This window comes from Colobus angolensis, unplaced genomic scaffold, assembly GCF_000951035.1.
Source record: "Colobus angolensis palliatus isolate OR3802 unplaced genomic scaffold, Cang.pa_1.0 Scaffold200, whole genome shotgun sequence".
Taxonomy (NCBI): Eukaryota; Metazoa; Chordata; class Mammalia; order Primates; family Cercopithecidae; genus Colobus; species Colobus angolensis.
The window spans coordinates 4,420,636-4,440,821 of NW_012115156.1; the positions used below are offsets into that span (position 1 = coordinate 4,420,636).

Here is a 20,186-nt window from a genome sequence, read left to right on the forward strand (position 1 = left end):
GAGTGTGGTGGTGCGATCTTAGCTCACTGCAACCTCTGCTTCCTGGGTTCAAGCGATTCTCTTCCCTCAGCCTCCCGAGTAGCTGGGACTACAGGTGCCTGCCACCATGTCCAGCTAATTTTTTGTATTTTTAGTGGGGATTGGGTTTCACCGCATTGGACAGGCGGTCTAGAACTCCTGATTTCAAGTGATCCACCCTCCTCAGCCTCCCAAAGTGCTGGGATTACAGGCATGAGCTTACCACCCCCAGCCCACCCAGAAAGGGCCTAAGTTTGCAAATATATGGCATTTTTAGGCAATTTAAATAGCTCTAGAAATAGGCAACTCTAGGCTGGGCATGGTGGCTCACACCTGTAATCTCAGCACTTTGGGAGACCGAGGTGGGTGATCACTCGAGGTCAGGAGATTGAGACCAGCCTGGCCAAAATGGTGAAACCCTGCCTCTACTAAAAATACAAAAAATTAGCTGGATGTGGTGGCAGGCACCTGTAGTCCTGGCTCCTTGGGAGGCTGAGGCAGGAGAATTGCTTGAACATGGGAGGCGAAGGTTGTAGTGAGCCCCGAGATGGCGCCACTGTACTCTAGCCTGGGCTACAGAGCAAGACTCCGTCTCAAAAAAAAAAAAAAAAAAAAGTCCTTTCTAGGTAGAATGCAAAAGGTTTTGAGCAGTCCCTGCATTTTTTATTAACATCTCTATATTAGTCTGTTCTTACATTGCTGTAAAGAAATACCTGAGAGTGGGTAATTTTTAAGAAAAGAGGTTTAATTGGCTCACAGGTCTACAGGCTATACAGGAAACGTAGTGGCATCTGCTTCTGGGGAGACCTCAGGAAGCTTCTAGTCATGATGGAAGGCAAAGCAGGAGCAGGTGTCTCACATGGTGAAAGTCAGGAGCAAGAGAGTGGGGAGGGGAGGTGCTACACACTTTGAAACAGCCAGAACTTATTATTGCGAGGACAGCATCAAGGGGGATGGTGCTAAATAAACCATTCATGAGAAGTCTATCCCCGCGATCTAGTCACCTCCCACTAGGCCTCACCTCCAACATTGAGGATTACATTTCAATGTGCAATTTGGGCAGGGACACACATCCAAGCTACGTCATTCTCCATGACAGTACTTCATCATTTTGCACTCCCTCCTTCCTCACTGCAGGTCCCTGCTGCCCCCTCTACAGTGCTCCTGGGTCCTCACACCCATACTCCTCACCCCAACTCACTCTGACCCAGCCCTCATACCTCCTTTGGTCTCCTGTGCTTTGTTCTGTTCTCTTCCCACCAGTCATCAGTCTGTCTTTTCCTTCCACATTGTGTGCTACGGAACTCCTGCTCTGTTGTTTTTCTTGTTAAAATTGCTTCTATGGCAAAGATCTTAAACGGTCTGCAGAGCTAACTCACTGGCAGTTATTTTCTAGTTAGTTCTATATTGGATACTGTGGAATGCTCTCTGTAGGTGTTTTACTGTTAGGAATTAGGATTCGAAATGTAGTTATGTCCTTTGGGCATGGAATATTTGGGTTTGTTTAATTTTCTGGATAACTCAGGGTTAATCTGAAATACAATGAGTCCTTACTTAATGTTGTTTTTAGGTTCTTGGAAACTGACTTTAAGTGAAATGGCACTTAAATTTCAATTTTCAATTTTAAACCAACTATAACAAAACCAATTTTTTTCCCACATAAATGTTATAACAAAATGATGTTGAAGGAAATGACATTATTTGAGAAGGTCATGTCACTTGAAGTCACAGTTTCCAAGAACCTTTCGATGATGTTAAATGAGGACTTACTTTACTTTCCTCCCTTACCTTTTTTTGTTGTCAAAACCTTGTTGAAACATACATACATAGTCCCCCATTATTATATATAAATATGTATATATGTATCTTTAGAAATTGGACTGCTTTGTCACAAGGTCATTGTTCTAAGTGGCTATTAGGATTTTTGCAAGATGTGGGAGATCATAGGAGACTGAATGTGAACCAACCTCATTACTTCACTAGCTTCTTTTCACTGAATTCCAGGCATAAACTAATTTATGAGATTTTCTTTCTTTCTTTCTCAATTAGTTATAGTGCAGAGAAAATGATCAGATTGAGTTAAAGTCCTGGTTTGTTGATCCCAGTAGTGAATCAACAAATCAAGTCTTAATTCTATCTTTATGTGCTCTCTCTTCTCATAAACAACATGCCTCTCAGTTTAAATTTCAGCTTTTAGCAAAAGGAAAGGTAATGCAAATTTATTAATCCAGGTTCTTTTAGGAATCATTTGTATCAGCCCCAAAGTATATGCTGTTTCAATTTGCAGCCATATTAGGGCTAATGATGGAGAAAGTTGTTCTGCTGGGTTTTTGGGTCTCGTTTTAAATGACTCTTTTTTGAATAAGCAAAAAACAAACATCATGTTGTTTCTGACTTAAAGGCTGAAGAGGACGCCCACCTGGATGGGGCTGTTCCTATCCCTGCAGCGTCTGGGAATGGAGTGGATGATCTGCAGCAGATGATCCAGGCCGTGGTAGATAATGTGTGCTGGCAGATGTCCCTGGATCGAAAGACCACTGCACTCAAACAGCTGCAGGGCCACATGTGGAGGGCGGCATTCACAGCTGGGCGCATGAAAGCAGAGTATGTGCTCGAGTCAGCCTAAACGTTTCACCAGTCCCAAATCCAAATGTGTTTTTTCACTAGTCTCCTTTTCCAGCGTAAGTCACATGATTGGTAAAATAGATAAAAATCCACATTCTTTTTAAGTCTAACAAGTGAGCTTTGTTTCATTTTTTCAAAACTGGGCTAAAATATTTCAGCTGACTAGATTACCCGGACCTGCCTGTCTGGTCTTGTGGGTTGGTTGAAGGACTTGTCAAAGTCTCCATTTAAAATAGCTTCCTAGAAAATGGTGACTTCCTTGAACTAAGTCATATTTGATTCTTAGCACATGAGTGACAGCTCTGTTGGGCTGCTTCCCTGGACTGTGAATTACCTGCTTTTTGCTCTATGAGACATAGGAAATTGTTTCCCCATCATGTTGAGGTTACTCAGAGGATGTCCTCACTACACATTCTTCTTTGCTGTTTTGAGCAACTTGCACAGATTCTTTGAGTCTTGGTTATGGAGTTCCTAAAAGCACTCCTGCCTGAGGAGACTTTGGAGTATTACACTACTGAGAAATTCTTGATTGATTCAGACAGGATCTCACTCTTGGCTGGAGTGCAGTGGCATGATCATGGCTCACTGCAGCCTTGACCTCCCCCAGTTCAGGTGATCCTCCCACCTCAGCCTCACAAGGAGCTGGGACTAGGCATGTACCACTATGCCGGGCTAGTTTTTGTATTTTTAGTACAGATGGGGTTTTACCATGTTGTCCAGGCTGGTCTCAAACTTCTGGGATTGAGCGATCTGCCTGCCTTGGCCTCCCAAAATGCTGGGGTTACAGGCATGAGCAACCATACCTGGCCTTTTCTTTTTTTAGAGCTGGGGTCTTGCTCTGTGATCCACACTAGACTGCAGTGCCTTCATAGCTCACTGTAGCCTTCAAGTGATCCTCCGGCCTTAGCCTCCTGATTAGCTGGGACTGCAGCATGCACCACCACATTTTTGTAGAGGTGTGGTCTTGCTATGTTGTCCATACCATATTGCTGAGAAATTCTTTTCATTTGTTTGTTTTTGTTTTTGCTTTTACTTTAAGACCGATTCTTGCTCTTCACCCAGGCTGTAGTGCAGTGGTGCAATCTCAGCTCACTGCAACTTCCACCTCCTGGGTTCAAGCCTTTCTCCTGCTTCAGCCTCTGGAGTAGCTGGGATTACAGGTGCCTGCTACCATACTAATTATTGTATTTTTAGTAGAGATGGGGTTTCACCATATTGGCAGGCTGGTCTTGAACTCCTGACCTCAAGTGGTCCACCCTGCCTCAGCCTCCAAAACTGCTAAGATTACATGTATAAGCCACCTCTCCCAGCCTATTTTTGTTTTTGGAGACAGAGTCTTGCTCTGTTGTCCAGGATGGAGTGCATTAACACAATCTCAGCTCACTGCAACCTCCGCCTCCCAGGTTCAAGCAATTCTTGTATCTCAGCCTCCCTAACAGCGGGGACTACAGGCTACCACACCTGGCTAATTTTTTGTATTTTAGTAGAGACAGGGTGTTACCATGTTGTCCAGGCTAGTCTTAAGCTCCTGAGCTCAAGGCAGCCCACCCACCTTGGCCTCCTAAAGTGCTAGGATTACAGGCATGAGCCACCGTGCCTGGCCTGCTAAGAATTTTTTTTTTTTATTTTTTTGAGATGGAGTCTCATTCTGTTGCCCAGTGATCTCCGCTTGCTGCAAGCTCCACCTCCCAGGTTCACACCATTCTCCTGCCTCAGCCTCCCGAGTAGCTAGGACTACAGGCACCCGCCACCATGCCCAGCTAATTTTTTGTATTTTTAGTAGAGACAGGGTTTCACCGTGTTAGCCAGTATGGTCTCTACCTCCTGACCTCGTGATCTGCCCACCTCGGCCTCCCCAAGTGCTGGGATTACAGGCGTGAGCCACCATGCCCAGCCGTGAAATTCTTTTTTTTTTTTTTTGAGACGGAGTCTCGCTCTCTCGCCCAGGCTGGAGTGCAGTGGCCGGACCTCATCTCACTGCAAGCTCCGCCTCCCGGGTTTACGCCATTCTCCTGCCTCAGCCTCCCGAGTGGCTGGGACTACAGGCACCTGCCACCTCGCCCGGCTAGTTTTTTTTGTATTTTTTTAGTAGAGATGGGGTTTCACCGTGTTAGCCAGGATGGTCTTGATCTCCTGACCTTAAGCGATCCCCCCCCACCTCTGCCTCCCAAAGTGCTGGGATTACAGGCTTGAGCCACCGCACCTGGCCACCTTGAAATTCTTAATAAGACTTTGCCTCTAAGGATTTTGGGCCACTGCCTGCTGTAAACCCTAAGATCCAAGATTGTTTCCAGCTGTGTATATTTCTTTTGTGTTTCTGTCAAATGAGATGTTGTTTCTTTATGTACTTTACAAGGAGCTTCTACCTTTTAAAGGATGGACTGGAATTTCAGGATATGCCAGTGATCTGGCAATATCAGCCAGGTTCACTTTGTAAAGCACTCAAAAAAGTAGAGACAGGAGACTGTGCACCCGGTAGTTAGCCCTTACTTCTCTGGGTCTTGGTTCCTTAATTATACAACTAACTGCTGAAGACAGGAGAAATCTTGTCTCCATGAGTGCAAACTAGTACTCAGAATAACATACTTATATGTCTACTGGTTTTGAATATGTTGATCTCTTTCCTTCAATTAGTGCAACGTATTAAGCATGTTAATACATACAAAGCGGAAGACTCCACTGACATTTTCTAGGTAATTTTTTGAAGATGACTGGTTCTACAACCTAGGTTCTTTGTGCTTCTCTTTTCACCTTTCTCCTGTGGTGTTAATTTCCTCCATGAATATGGAAGACACTGTGGAATTGGTAAAAGAGACAGTGTCAGAAGTCAGAAAAAGACACCTTTGGCTGACTGGTTAATGTGAGATGGTACAAGTCTCAACTGATTTGTTACGTAATTTTTTTCCCCAGATAATAAAACGTTGTTTTCTTAGTTCTCAAGAAATGCAGGCCAGGTGCAGTGGCTCACGCCTGTAATCCCAACACTTTGGGAGGCTGAAGTGGGTGGATCACTTGAGTCGACGAGTTTGAGACCAGCCTGGGTGACGTGGCGAAGCACCATCTCTACAACAAATTAAAAAAAAAAATAGTTGGGGGTGGTATCACCTGCTTGTAGTCCCAGCTACCTGGGAGGCTGAGGTGGGAGGATCACTTGAGCCCAGGAGGTGGAGGTTGTAGTGAACTGAGATCACGCCACTGCACTCCAGCCTAGGTGACAGAGCAAGACCCTATCTCAAAATAAAAAAAGTAATTCCATTTTCTAGCTAATCATAAGTTTATAGCTTTGAGCCTTCAAACTTTGTTTTGATTATTTTGGGTGCAGATCTTTTTAAAAAAGCATTTTCATGCTTTCTTAAAGCACAGTGGACATAATTTAACCTTTCTGTGTCATGAAGAACATCCAAAATTATATTATTGCTGTTGTTTGCTTTTTTGAGTTTTTTGAGAATTTAAAAAACTTTCCCATTTCATCCTTTTATCTGTAGTCCCTTTTTACTGTCACTAGTGGCTGTCTGTTCATAACTATCCTCCTTTCCACATAGATTGTTGCTTCTAACCTGCTGTGAGCCTGGAACTCGGATAATACGTTTATTAGAACTGCAGGAGTTTGTAGTCTCAGAGAGCTGCTTCTCAGGTTACCATTTGGGCACAGATAGAGAAACATATGGCATCTGTTTTGACAGGTTTTCATCTGGCTAGATGAGGTGTTCCTGTATTTTAACTTAGTGGTCTTCCCTCTAGGTTCTTTGCAGATGTAGTTCCAGCAGTCAGGAAATGGAGAGAGGCTGGAATGAAGGTGTACATCTATTCCTCAGGGAGTGTGGAGGCACAGAAACTGTTATTTGGGCACTCTACGGAGGGAGATATTCTTGAGGTAGGTTACCTAGTTTACTTTGTTTTTTGATGCTATCAAAGCATGAAATAATGAATGTTAAAGGAAAACTAATTGGAACTTATAGAATGCTTTTTTTTTCGTTGTTTAAAATTAGGTAAGAAGAAAATAATCACTTTTAATTGTATTTACAGTTTCTTTTATATAAGGTTGTTACATAAAGTTTATTCTGTGTCTTCAAAAATAAAATCAGTTAGGATGCAAAACAGGATTGTGCAGTCCTGAGAAATACATAAAGACTTTTTGAATACAGCAGAGGACAAGGTGCACTCATTTGTTTCTGGCTCTTTGAAGAAGTATAGATTTTATTTAAGAAGAAACAGCATATTATAGGAGAACCAGGCACATTTTTAAATACAGTGATAAGTTAAGGTCGTCACCTGTTGCATTTCGTGTACATAAGAAAATTCTTGCTAGCCCCTCTGTGTCATCATCCCTGCGCCCCCTGGAGGATGGGGTGATCAATGAAAGAAGTGACTACATTCAGGGTTTTAAAAAGAAGTGCTGATTAGCTGAATAAACTTACAATAGGTAACTTGGAATATAGACAACTTAAAATAGGTTACTTACAATAGGTAACTTGGCCAGATACTTTTTAAAAATAAATATTTACCAGCCAGGCGCAGTGGCTCACACCTGTAATCCCAGCACTTTGGGAGGCCAAGGTGGGTGGATCATGAGCTCAGGAGGTTGAAACCATCCTGGCTAACATGGTGAAACCGCGTCTCTACTAAAAATACAAAAAAAAAAAAAATTAGCCGGGCATGGTGGCGGGCACCTGTAGTCCCAGCTGCTCGGGAGGCTGATGCAGGAGAATAGCGTGACCTGGGAGGCGGGGCTTGCAGTGAGCAGAGATCGCGCCACTGCACTCCAGCCTGGGCGACAGAGCGAGACTTCCGTCTCAACAACAACAAAAAAAATTTTACTTATTTTAACCTACAATAGGTAACTGGAGTATAGACTGAACTTGCAGTTTTAACTTATAATAGGTAACTTGAATATAGACCACACTTACAATAGGTTACTTACAGTAGGTAACTTGGCCAGACAAGTTTTTAAAATAAATATTTATTGAGCACCTATCATGTGCAAAGAACACTTTGGCTTTGGAAGTTGTCATATTCTAATTTTAGGATTTTCCTACTTTCTGTCTTATTTTTAAATCAAATATTAAATCAATAATGAAACCCTTTAATCCTTGGTTAGTGTTCTCTTAATACAGATACAACTTCTTTTCTGCTCTCTGTGACAGTCATGACAGGACAGAAGTACCTACTGAGTTCACTAATAAGGATTTTACTCTCTAGTTACTAAGTGAGGCAAACTGCAAGAAAAAGAAAATATGCAAAATCAATCTTGACTTTAAAAAAAAAAACCTTAAAATTACTTTTCGCCGGGCGCGGTGGCTCAAGCCTGTAATCCCAGCACTTTGGGAGGCCGAGACGGGCAGATCACAAGGTCAGGAGATCGAGACCATCCTGGCTAACACTGTGAAACCCCGTCTCTACTAAAAAATACAAAAAAAAACTAGCCGGGCGTGGTGGTGGGCGCCTGTAGTCCCAGCTACCCGGGAGGCTGAGGCAGGAGAATGGTGGGAACCCGGGAGGCAGAGCTTGCAGTGAGCTGAGATCCGGCCACTGCACTCCAGTCGGGGCGACAGAGCGAGACTCCGCCTCAAAAAAAATTACTTTTCATTTATTTATTTATTTATTTATTTATTTTTAGCTTCCCACAGGCCAAACCCAGTTTGTCTTTGAGTGCTTACTATGCTTGTTTTTAGTTTGTGAAAAGTTCTGAAAACATTCAAAAAATCACATCTTAGTAACTGACCCTAAATATGGACTTACTTTAATTACTGTTGCTTAAATTAGCAAGTTACAGATTTGACTCCAATTGTTTCCAAGAGGGCAGAGACATAGATGAGCCCTTGGGTAGAATTTCAAAATGTTTTAATTAGAAAATGAGAATTTCTTGTAAGTAAAATAATAGCTTATTCATAAGGCAGGTTAGAGAAATTTTTTCATCATAAGATTAAAGGACAGTGTTCAGAATCTTTCATCAGGAGTAAAATTCAATCCAGTAAGTAGTTTGAGTGCAAATCATCTTTAAGGGTAGGATGTAGGGCATGTTTATTTTAAGCTATTTCAGATGTAAAAGGAACGCTAGTGAAAACCAGGTAGATGATAAAATGATCTTATGTATATTAAGCTGCTAGTTTTCTTCTTCCAAATGTCTGTTGCTATAAAATCTTTATTTTTACTTTGTGTAGCTTCCATAAAGTTCCCTGTTAAGTAGATTTTCAGTAAATACTGAATGAATGAAGTAACTGTGATTATCATGTGTTTCAGAGAAAGGCATGAGGGGCACTGCAAGTGTATTTGTCTTGTCAGTCTTTCACCTTCTATTTGTTCAGCTTGTCGATGGTCACTTTGATACCAAGATTGGACGCAAAGTGGAGAGTGAAAGTTACCGAAAGATTGCAGACAGCATTGGGTGCTCAACCAACAACATTTTGTTTCTGACAGATGTTACTCGAGGTGAGTAATAGACTTCTTATATTATATACTCCAGGATATGAACTGAGCCTGGCACTACAAATACATTGCCTCTTTAAAGAAAGTCTATATGGGGATCCTTAAAAAATCAGTTTTACAGTTTTATATAAAGAAACAGTGTCTGGTTCATGTTTGAATTTAAAAAACAAACAGACAAAAAACAGCAGTGAAGGTAGGCATGGTGGCTCATGCCTGTAATCCCAGCACTTTTGTGGTCTTAGGCAGGAGGATTGCTTGAACCCAGGAGTTCGACCCTAGCCTGGGCAACAATGTAAGACCCCTGTCTCTACAAAAAAATTCAGAAAGTTAGCTGGGTGTAGTGGCTCACTCCTGTGGTCCCAGCTGCATGGGAGGCTGAGGCAGCGGGATCAATTGAGCCCAGGAGGTCGAGGCTGCAGTGAGCCGTGTTTGCACCACTGCACTCCAGCCTGGGTGACAGGGCAAGACTGTCTCAAAAAAGAATGAACCAACTCTGGGGGTTGCATGTGGGGAAGTGGCATTGAAAAGACTAACTCTTCTCGTTTAACTCCTTGTCCATGATTTCCCACCTATTGCTATGTACACACACACATACACACTATGACACAGGAAATTAACAAAGGAAGACTTAGAGGAATTGTCATGGGAAGGAGCATGCAGGCAGAGGTGTTAGTATAAGGGGTGGTTAGTTGACAATAAAGTCACTGTAGACCTGCATCAAATGCTGTTAACAATAGTAAGATCAGCTATATGCACCCAGCCAAAATAAAGAGGGAGAGAAAGAGAACTGTAATTAGCTTAAGCAATTTTGCCCATAGTTCCAATTGATGCACTTCCCCATTGTGAGTAGGTGAGTCACCCCTGCCAGATGGTCTTCGTTCCCCAGGAATCTCTGAGGTTGTGAATCTCAGGCTTTGTTATACATGATTCACTTAGAGACGTATATATTTTTTACTCAGCATGGCCCTCTTTATAGTAACAGTAGCATGTATATTATTACATTATGGGTTGAATGCACAAAACAGTGTATACCATACTTTGTTGGTAATATACATTATTTCAAGAGTAGTTTTTTTTTTAGATAGGGTTTTGCTCTGTTGCCCAGGCTGGGGTGCAGTGGTGCAATCTTGGCTCACTCCTGGGTTCAAGCAATTCTTATGCCTCAGTCACCTGAGTAGCTGAGATTATAGGTGCGCACCACCACCCCAGCTAATTTTTTTTTAATTTTTAGTAGAGATGGGGTTTTGCCATATTGGCCAGGCTGGTCTCGAACTCCTAACCTCAAGTGATCCTCCTGCCTCCGCCTCCCAAAGTGCTAGGATTACAGGTGTGAGCCACTGCGCCTGGCCTTCAAGAGTAGTTTTGATCAAATGGAAAACATACTCGAGCATCTACCTAAGAATGTGAGTCCTCTAGAGAATTACAGAAGGAGAAAGTAGTGAATGAGGAAACAAGCAGGTGAAAGGTAAAGAGTGCTGGAGGAAGGTGGCCTCTGCAATTCTTACTGAAAAGCCCCTGGTTGGTAAGGCTTTCCCCTAGCTCCAACTTGTGATTGCGCATTCATTCTCCTTAGAGTGTTAGTGCATCACCCACTGAGCCTACTTTTGGTAGGTTTATAATTTCCCTTGTATTTGAGGGCAGCTCCGCATACTTGTGTTTCTTCCATTCTGCGATGGGTTGCAAGTTTTTCCAGGCCTGAAATCATACCTTCTGTTTACCCCCAAAGCAGGGCTTTGTGTACTGTGCAGCTGCTCTTGGCAAACTGTGTCTGTGACAGGAGGCTGGGGAAGGGGATTAGGGAAAAGGGGCGGAGGAGAGGAGGAGGATGCTGTTTTGCTTAGTCAACTCCACATGACTCCTGCGGCCTCCTGGTAGCAGCTTCAGCAGTCTGTAGGCAAGAGTCCTCTCTCCAGCCCTCCCTGTTACTATAGAACTAATGTCACTCCTGAGATTTTCAGAGCTAGGACCCAAAGGAAAATCCAGGCTTCTGGTAAAGGTGCCTTACCTGAGGTAGTGTGTTTGAACTGTTCTTTCTCTTCTGCTGACCCTTGAGCTTTTGGTTTATTGAGATAGGCAAGAGTTGTAGGTATGTACGCAGATACTAATTTGCTAAGTGGTTTTAAAAAAAATTAATCAGCATAGGTCATCGAATATCTTAAAAAGTTTTAATAACTTTTTCTAGAGAAATAGAGGCAGAGCAGGCTTAGTTTTATCTGACATACAATAGACATTCAGTCATTATTAATGTCTTTGTTCAATTTCAGTCCTTGGTTAATCTAGACTGGAATTTTATTTTATTTATTTTTATTTTTATTTATTTTTTGAGACGGAGTCTTGCTCTGTTACCCAGGCTGGCGTGCAGTGGCACAATCTCGGCTCACTGCAACCTCCGCTTCCCAGGTTCAAGCGATTCTCCTGCTTCAGCCTCCTGAGTAGCTGGGATTACAAGCACCTGCCACCACGCCCTGCTAATTTTTGTATTTTTAGTAGAGACGAGGTTTTGCCACGTTGGCCAGGCTGGTCTCAAACTCCTGACCTCAGGTGATCTACCCATCTCAGCCTCCCAGAGTGCTGGGATTACAGGCGTGAGCCACCACACCTGGCCTGGAATTTTAAATCTAGATGTTAATTGACGAGATTTGAAAACTCAAAAGATTTGGCAGGGATCAGCCCATGTCCTGTGTGTCCAAGCATTTCTACAAACTCTCAGCTCATTTTTTTCTACTTTCTGGAAAGCTTTGTATTTACATATCTGATTGCACTGGAAGAGAGACTGACAGATGCACAGACACAATGCTTCAAGGGTCACTGTATAATGACTAGGTAGCCAGGCCATGTGAAATGTACTGTCAATGAGCATTAGCCTTAGCAACAACCATTTCACCTGGCCTCTACTTTGAACTCACTGTAAATGTTTGCCTATCATTTTTCTGTATAGAAACCTTTTCCTGATTTGAAACTTCAGTATACCCTTGTGATTTTGGGGGGCTTAGAGTTCTAGGGTGGGGGGTCATTACTATCAATGAAGGGTAGGTATGTGTTATCAGTTCCTGTGAAGAATGAGAATTTGAAAACCTTTTACTATGTTTTGCTACTTATGAAAAGGAAATAGGCCTTGTTCTGGTGAGTTTAGCTGATTTAATCTGTGAATTGTTTTTCTTTAACCATTCAGGCTGTTGGAGATGAAAGTCTGTAGTTTTGCTTATATTTAATTTCCCTAGCACTTTGGATGGTAAATTTCTGCAGTCTTAGAATTAAGGGTCTGGTTTGTGGCGAGTGCTCTGCTCAGAGCCAGCCAATTCTGGGATTAAATGCACAGTTCAATTTGTGATCCCTGGACCTTTGCTCTATCTCCATATTAAGAATTACAACCCCTGTCCTTAGACCACTTACAGTTTCTTCATATTCTTGTAGCCACTTAGTTTTTGTATTTGGGATCACATAGTACATCTATAATTTCAGATCTTTCTCTTCTCACTTAAGCCTTTTCCTCAGTTGTAGTTGTAGAAATTATTCCTAATTTTGGAGAATAGAAATAATCCCTAAATTGGCTTCAAAATGAAATTGGCTCCCTTTGATTCTCTGTAAGGCAGTTTTATTCCTGCCCTTTGTCTTCTGCTGGCCCCATACATGCTTAGGCAGTGGGGCCAGAACTTGGGTCATTGGCAGATGGGATAAGGCAGGGAGCTGTCTGCCTGCTCACTCTTTTCTCTCTCTCTGGTCCTGTTTTGGTACCACATGCCTTCCACTGCTGAGGCAGAATGAAAAACTAAGTTAATATCCCAAATAATGGCTGGGCGCGGTGGCTCACACCTGTAATCCTGGTACTTTGGGAGGCCAAGGCGAATGGATCATTTGAGGTCATGAGTTCAAGAACAGCCTGGCCAACATGGTGAAACCTTGTGTCTACTAAAATACAAAAATTAGCTGGGCGGTAGTGATACACGCCTGTAATCCAAGCTACTCTGTTGGGGGCTGAGGCAGGAGAATCGCTTGAGCCTGGGAGGCAGAGGTTGGAATGAGCGGAGATGATGCCACTGCACTGCAGCCTGGGCGACAGAGACCCTGTCTGAAAAAATAAAATAAAAAATAAAATCCCAAATAATACCCAAGTATGAAAATGTATCTCAGTATTATAATAGTAGAGCAAATAGATGCTTAGGGATAAAACTTGCCCTGCGGTGAATTAGATAAGAAGCCTGAATATGGAACAGCCACTCATAGTGTCAAGTCCCACGTGGATTGTGATGGCTCAACTTGGTCAAATTCCCGGGTTGCCAGTCACGATGAAAACTTTGCTCAGTGGAGTCAGGCTAGGAAGTAGGGGTGAGTGGAAGCTAGCTGCCTTTCTCCAGTGGCATCTGCAGAGGTGGGCTGAAGAAGGCATTCCCACACAGAGAGGGGAGTCTTGAGTCCTGTTTGCTCTGGGAAGGTGACAGGCCCTTTCACAGGCAGAACAGAAAATAGGCACTTGAGGTGGGTGGGTGGGTGGAAGAGACAGCTCAGCCCCAGTGTGTCTCCTGGGAACTTCCTAACTCTCTCAGCATGACTGCCCTGCAGTTAATCTATTCAGGTGCTGTGACTCTTCTCCAAAGGCTGAGAAACTATTGGGGATTACTCTTATACCAAATCTAAACTCCACAGGATGTATTCCAGATTTCTCACCAGTTTTGTTCTATCTGTCCTAGTAAGCGCCGTCTCTCTTATCATAGTCCGGTATCCTGTTTCCCACTCTAACTTGCTCCGTTCTAGGCTGGGAGCATGACATATTTAGGGTCTGGAGGTAAGAGCAGATATCTTGGGCTGATTAGACCATAGGATTCCATTTGTCCCATTATCTTCTTTGTGTTTTTATTTTTTTGATACAGGGTCTCTGACACCCAGGCTGGAGTGCAGTATTGCAATCTCGGCTCACTGCAGCCTTGACCTCCTGGTCTCAAGCAATCCTCCCACCTCAGCACTCCTGAGTAGCTGGAGCTACAGGCACACACCACCACGCCCAGCTGATTTTTCTGTTTTTCTGTTTTTGTAGAGAGAGAGTTTCGCCATGTTGCCCAGGCTGGTCTCGAACTCCTGGACTCAAGTCTGGCGTTCAAGTGAACTCCTGGGTCCACCTGCCTAGGCTTCCCAAAGTACTGGGATTATAGGTGTGAGCCACCGTGCCCAGCCCCATATCATTTTAATTGGTATTACCAACAGCCTGTCCTTTGGGAAACAGCTCAGTTCTCAGTATGGGCTGATGGGAGGAAGTGGAGGAAAGGTGTAGGACAGAACATGACTCCATCCTTCTGCATTCATAAGTACTTAATAAAGCTCAGAAGTGTAGGATACACTGCCATTCTCTTCTGTCAAGTACAGTTATGTATTTTTTAAATTTTTATTATGGAAAAATTAAAACATATATAAAAGAGATAATAATATAGTCAACCCCAGGGTTCCCACCTTTTAGCTTCAACAGTTATCAAATCAGGGCCAAATTCATTTCTTCCATCCCCACATCCCCCTGCTGGCTTTGATGCAAATCTCAGACATCATTTTTTGGTGTTTCTGACACACACACACATCCTTTGATTTCCACAGAGGCCAGTGCTGCTGAGGAGGCAGATGTGCACGTAGCTGTGGTGGTGAGACCAGGCAACGCAGGATTAACAGATGACGAGAAGACTTACTACAGCCTCATCACATCCTTCAGTGAACTATACCTGCCTTCCTCAACCTAGAGAAGGGTTGCTAAGGCAGACCGCACTGTTCCCAGAGTTGTCCCTGTAGTGTCTAGGTTTATTCTAACGGTAAAAGTAACTTACTTAAAAAACATACATGTACACATATGTATGCAAGTATGTATATATGTGTATGCTCAAATTAACTTCCACAGGTACCTAAGTGAAAGAAGTCTCAGTTCAGTGAACACAAAACTTATTTAAAGATGTTTTATATGTAGAAATTGTTTGAAATCATACTCTAACCCTTAGTGAGGGCAAAGTGTAGTTGATAGAAGAAATTGCTAAAAACCTATCTAATGTGCTATGTTTATCAAGTCATGTACTAAAATAGCTGGTTTTGAGAGATTATTCAGAAGCCTTGTTATTTTAAAAGTGAAATATTTCAAAGACTTATTTCTAATAATAATTCATTGCCCCTGTTTGTGATTTAGAAGATTATAACAGCTGTATTTCATATTTTCATCCTTATATATGTCAAAGACCAAGGTATTTCCTTCTGCTCCAAAAGAGCAAAATTGGGAAAGAAAACTCACTTGAGTCTTGATCAAACAAGTGTCTTTTAAGAAGAAACTTGGTAATCATTGTGGCACCCACAGCAAGCAGTTGCCTTACCAGTGAAAAAAGTACATTGATGTAACAGCTAAAACAGAGATGTGTTCTTAATAGAACAGTTCTAATCCTGCCGGGTGTTATCATTATATATTTTATAGTTACCTTTCTAACTACTTAGCACAGTTTGAGAATATGTTAATTGCTATTTACTATTTAAAAAGTTTTACTGAGTCAGTCCATAAGATTAAGATGAGCCCTAATACGTAAGATTTTCCTCTGGAATGGATGTGAGAAATGTAAATTTTATAACAGCAGTATTTATCCTGGTTCAATTCTAATAGGATGCCTGTTAATTTCATGTTGTGATTAATAAAAGCATTTTCTTCTTCACTCAGTTTTATATAGGTTCCTGAACTCTATCCACATGCTGCCGTAGCAAAAGAGAAACTGAAAAACAAGAATATTTAGCTCTTACCTTAATTGTGTATGATGTATGTGTTTTAATGGAGCGCCAGTGGCAATTCATTGGTTATTATTTGAGTTGTGTATACATAAAGGTTACTATTCCATTTGGATAATAAGCATTCAGGATATGAGTGGAGTTCCTTACATTTTTGAGAATCTTAACTTTGAGGTCTATAAGGTAATGCTTGAAGGAGGGAGTTAACTCTCCTAACTAATCAAGAAAAACTCATGAATCCTGGAGGAGTAATTTTAGAAATGCTTTGAATAAGGAAAAATAAGTCTTAGAACTATGAGAAGACAGGGGATATAAAATATTTTATGTTGATAATTTTGATCTAGTAGCCAATTAAGAAATCTAGGGATTATGAAAATATATGAGTGAAAAAGAAAGGGAATGAGTTTAGGTAAAATCTTAGAAATGGGAATAATTTGTAAATGATGATTAAACCACAAATGATAATTAAAGGATGAACTTAATACCTTTTTTTGGAAAGCTCATAGGCAGATGGCAGAAAGGGGTATATCTTGATACTTAAGGAGTAGTTGGAAAAGGAAGAAATGAGAGAAGATTAGGCACTGGGATCTAGATTAGAAAGGAATTGAATAAAACGGAAGGCACACAGCATCTAGCCAGCAGAGGATAGAGGTGGAGAGGCATTTTACCACCCATGTACACTGAGTAAGGAGGATAGAAAATAAATAGATTTCAGGAATGAAGAGAAAGTTGAAATACCAGATTTATTTTGCAAAGTAATGGAAAAACCAGTTGAGTGGAATCGTTTTTAGATCCTGAGAAACCCATTCACAAATGATAAAGGTCTTAGGAAGAATTTGAAAGATAAAGTAGATTGGCAAGAGGAAAAATACCTATTTAAGAATGTAAGTAGTGATACACAATGTATACATGTACTGAAACACCACCGTGTACCCCATAAATATGCACGGTTGTTATGTGTCATTAAAAAACTTTTTTTTTTTTTTAATGTGGATAGTAAGCTAGAAGGTGAATTCAGATAAATTTATAGTCCTTATGAGGGGAAGGAAGGAAAAAAGCCTCTGGAACTTCCAAAAAGAGGACAAAGGCACTAAATTTTCTCAGCCTCTTATTTGCAGAGAATACGGGGGACAAAGACCTCTTAAACTTGTGACTGTTTTTATTCCTGTTTTTTAATCCAGATGTGCTTCTGTTGTTCTCTTTCCTACAGTGGCACTGATTTCCAATCTTGGATCAAAGCCCAGGTTGGTTTTTTAGAAGAGAAGCCTTTGACAGAAGATTCTCTAATCTTATCAACATTTCTGGAGTAGCAGGACTTCCTTTTGGTCCGAAAAGCTGGTTTTCGTTGCTACGCAGAACGTCAAATGTGTAGTTGCACAAGGAAAGGTGTAGTTGCACAAGGCTTCTTGCCAGAGCAGATGCACGGCAGCCTTTCCCCAGCAGGTGGTGCTGTTTCTCCAGACTTGATATCAAATATGAGGCTCCACCCACCCCCTCCCCGCCGCTCGCCAAGTACAGCAGATGGAGCTGAGAGAGAGAAAACTATATTTTGTTTATCCTTACAAGCCAAAAGTATGATGTAGCAAGAGTTGGAGTAATTTGGGAAAAATGGCGGTAATCCTGAACGAAATCCAACTGTGTAATATTCCTCTTCCTCAATAAAAAATTAGTGATTTTTAGATAGTCCCTTTTTCCAGCGGCAGTGTTAAAAAGGGATTGTTTTCAGGGTTTTTTTATTCCCCTGAGTACAAAGCTGAGTATAATATATTCCAAAAGTTTGTTATCCTACCACCTGTGCACAGATGGCAAAGTGATATTATCCTCAACCTAATATTTAAGAATGTGGAATTTTTACTAAGACACTTGGAGTAACTAACAAGTAAAATTTCTACCTTACAAATTTAACCCAAATTTATTTCTTAAATATTTATTAAGCATTTATCTTGCATCCCAGATCTGCTATGAGGGGACAGAGTTCCTTCCTTCTCCCATTGTGCATAGATTCTTGGAAAAGAGAGACAATGGTGACTAATGACAAGAAAAGATTAGATACTAGTAAGTGCTCTGCAGAGAATATAGGGTAGAATAACTACGGGGGTGGGGGATGATGAGAAGGTGACATCTAATCTAAATGACATGGAAGACATGTAAGAAACTGGGAGAACTGATGTCCCGTGCAGATGGAACACCACAGCACAGATCTAGAGCAAAGCTTGGCCTGCTTCAGGAATTGAGAGCCCAGTGGCTGGATACCATCAGAGGAGTGGGCTGAAGCCAGATGATAGGGCTTTGTACTCCAGTAAGAAGTTTGAATTGTATTCTAAGTATGGTAAGAAGCCACTGGAGGATTTTGAGCAGAAGAGAACCTGAGTGATTTACATATTTAAGGAATTCTGTATGGAATGGAGAATGGTTTATAGGTGAGCATGAGTGGATGCAGGAAGAATGAGTTAGGTATATCAGGGTTGAGTGCTGCAGGCAAAAATCACAAGGAGTTAGGTGTATACAACATCAGTGGAAGAACTGGCAGAAGAGTCAGGGCAACTACCACTGGTCTGTGGAGTTAGAGGACACCTCACAGTGGTTAGCTCAGGAAGCCTGCTACCATTACCACTGCAGCTCATGCCCACGACGCTGGCCAAACTCTGGAATGTTGCAACATTCTAGAGTCCCATTGTTGCAACCTCTCCACACAGAACACTTCCATCTCTGACCTTGTTTACCAGCAGCAATAGCAATAGGAAGATTGCCTCTGTCTTGCTTCTCTTGACAAACTTTGTGCTAGTGCATTTAATTGACAATGTCTAATTCTGACCCCAAACTACACGTAAGGGTGTCTGGGAAGTGCTTTTAATTTTCCAACTTCTGGTCGGGTGCAGTGGCTCATGCCTGTAATCCCAGCACTTTGAGAGGCTGGGGTGGGCAGATCACTTGAGGTCAGGAGTTCAAGACCAGCCTGGCCAACATGGCAAAACCGTATCTCTACCAAAAACACAAAAAATTAGCTGGGCATGGTGGTGGGCGCCTGCCATTCCCAGCTACTCAGGAGACTGAGGTGGGAGAATTGCTTGTACCCAGGAGGTATAGGTTGCAATGAGCTGAGATTGTGCCACTGCACTCCAGCCTGGGCGACAGAGTGAGACCCTGCCTCAAAAAAAGAAAAAAAAAAAGAAGAATAATTTTCCATCTTCTCCAATTAGGGGGTAAAATTGATACTTGAGAGAGTCAATCTGCTGGGTCTAAGAAGGCTGTTGTAATGAAGGTAAGGGATGGTGGTGGCTTGCCTTAGGATGGTAACAGCAGAAGTAGAAGTGGAAACATTCAAAATAGGGTTTAGACATGACAGTGACCGCTTATTGATTGATTGGATTTAAAAGGGTAACTCTTACATTTTTAGCTTAAGCAACTGGATAGATGATACTACAGGAAAAATAGCGGTGCTGCTGATATAATGTAAAGCCAATGTAGATACTGATGTCAACATGACCGAAGAGCAGTTGGATATAATCTAGAGTTCAGAATGCTGGCCTGGCTGGAGATCAGATTTGAGAGTTCACTGACATAGAGATGCTATTAAATGCCATGGGATGGGGTCGCTTAGGAAGCATCTGTTGATAGAGAAGAGAGCCTAAACAGCCCATAGGCTCCAACTCTAGGGGTCAAGCCAAGCAAAGAAGCCAGCAAAGGAGATGGGAAAGTACTGAGCATTGAGGAAGGAGAACCAGGAGAGTGGCAGGGGAGTCCATTGAAGAAGGAACTCCTCAAATTTATCAATTGCTGCTAAGAATTCAGTTGAGAATAGCAGTGGCCCTTGAGTTATTCAAGTGCAGTCTAAGTGGAGTGGTAGGAACAGAAGTAAGATTAAGTTGAGGAGGTGAGGAGGGCCTATGAGTTCTAGCTAAAAGTTTATCCATTTTGTTGATCTTTTTTAAAGAAGAACATTTGGTTTTGTTGATTCTCTGTTTTGTTTATTTCCACTGGAATTGTATTTCCTTCTGCTTGCTTTGGGTTTAGTTTGCGTTTCTTTTTCTAATTCCTTAATGTGGAAACTTACGTAATTGTTTTGCGAGTTTTTTTTTTTTTTCTTTTTTTGAGATGGAGTCTCGCTTTGTTGCCCAGGCTGGACTGCAGTAGCTCAGTCTCAGCTCACTGCAACCTCCGCCTCCTAGGTTCAAGCGATTCTCCTGCCTCAGCCTCCCAAGTAGCTGGAACTACAGGCACCTGTCACCAGGCCTGGCTAATTTTTGTATTTTTAGTAGAGACAGGGTTTTGCCATGTTGGCCAGGCTGGTCTTGAACTCCCGACCTCAAGTGATCAGCTTGCCTTGGCCTCCCAAAGTGCTGGGATTACAGGCGTGAGCCACTGTGCCCAGCCATTTTCTT

The 20,186-nt window shown here is 42.1% G+C and overlaps 1 protein-coding gene across 3 annotated transcripts in view; it reads left to right on the forward strand.

The window, feature by feature from the left end:
• The window catches only part of ENOPH1 (enolase-phosphatase 1), a 31,852-nt gene extending 16,114 nt beyond the window's left edge, over positions 1-15,738 (forward strand). For all 3 annotated transcript variants that reach the window (XM_011941759.1, XM_011941760.1, XM_011941761.1), the window contains exons 3-6: positions 2,420-2,622; positions 6,385-6,517; positions 8,949-9,072; positions 14,650-15,738. In XM_011941759.1, the coding sequence (XP_011797149.1) occupies positions 2,420-2,622; positions 6,385-6,517; positions 8,949-9,072; positions 14,650-14,789 (600 nt within the window). In that variant the 3' untranslated portion in view covers positions 14,790-15,738. The remainder of the gene's footprint in view (positions 1-2,419; positions 2,623-6,384; positions 6,518-8,948; positions 9,073-14,649) is intronic.
• The last annotated feature ends 4,448 nt before the right edge of the window (positions 15,739-20,186 follow it).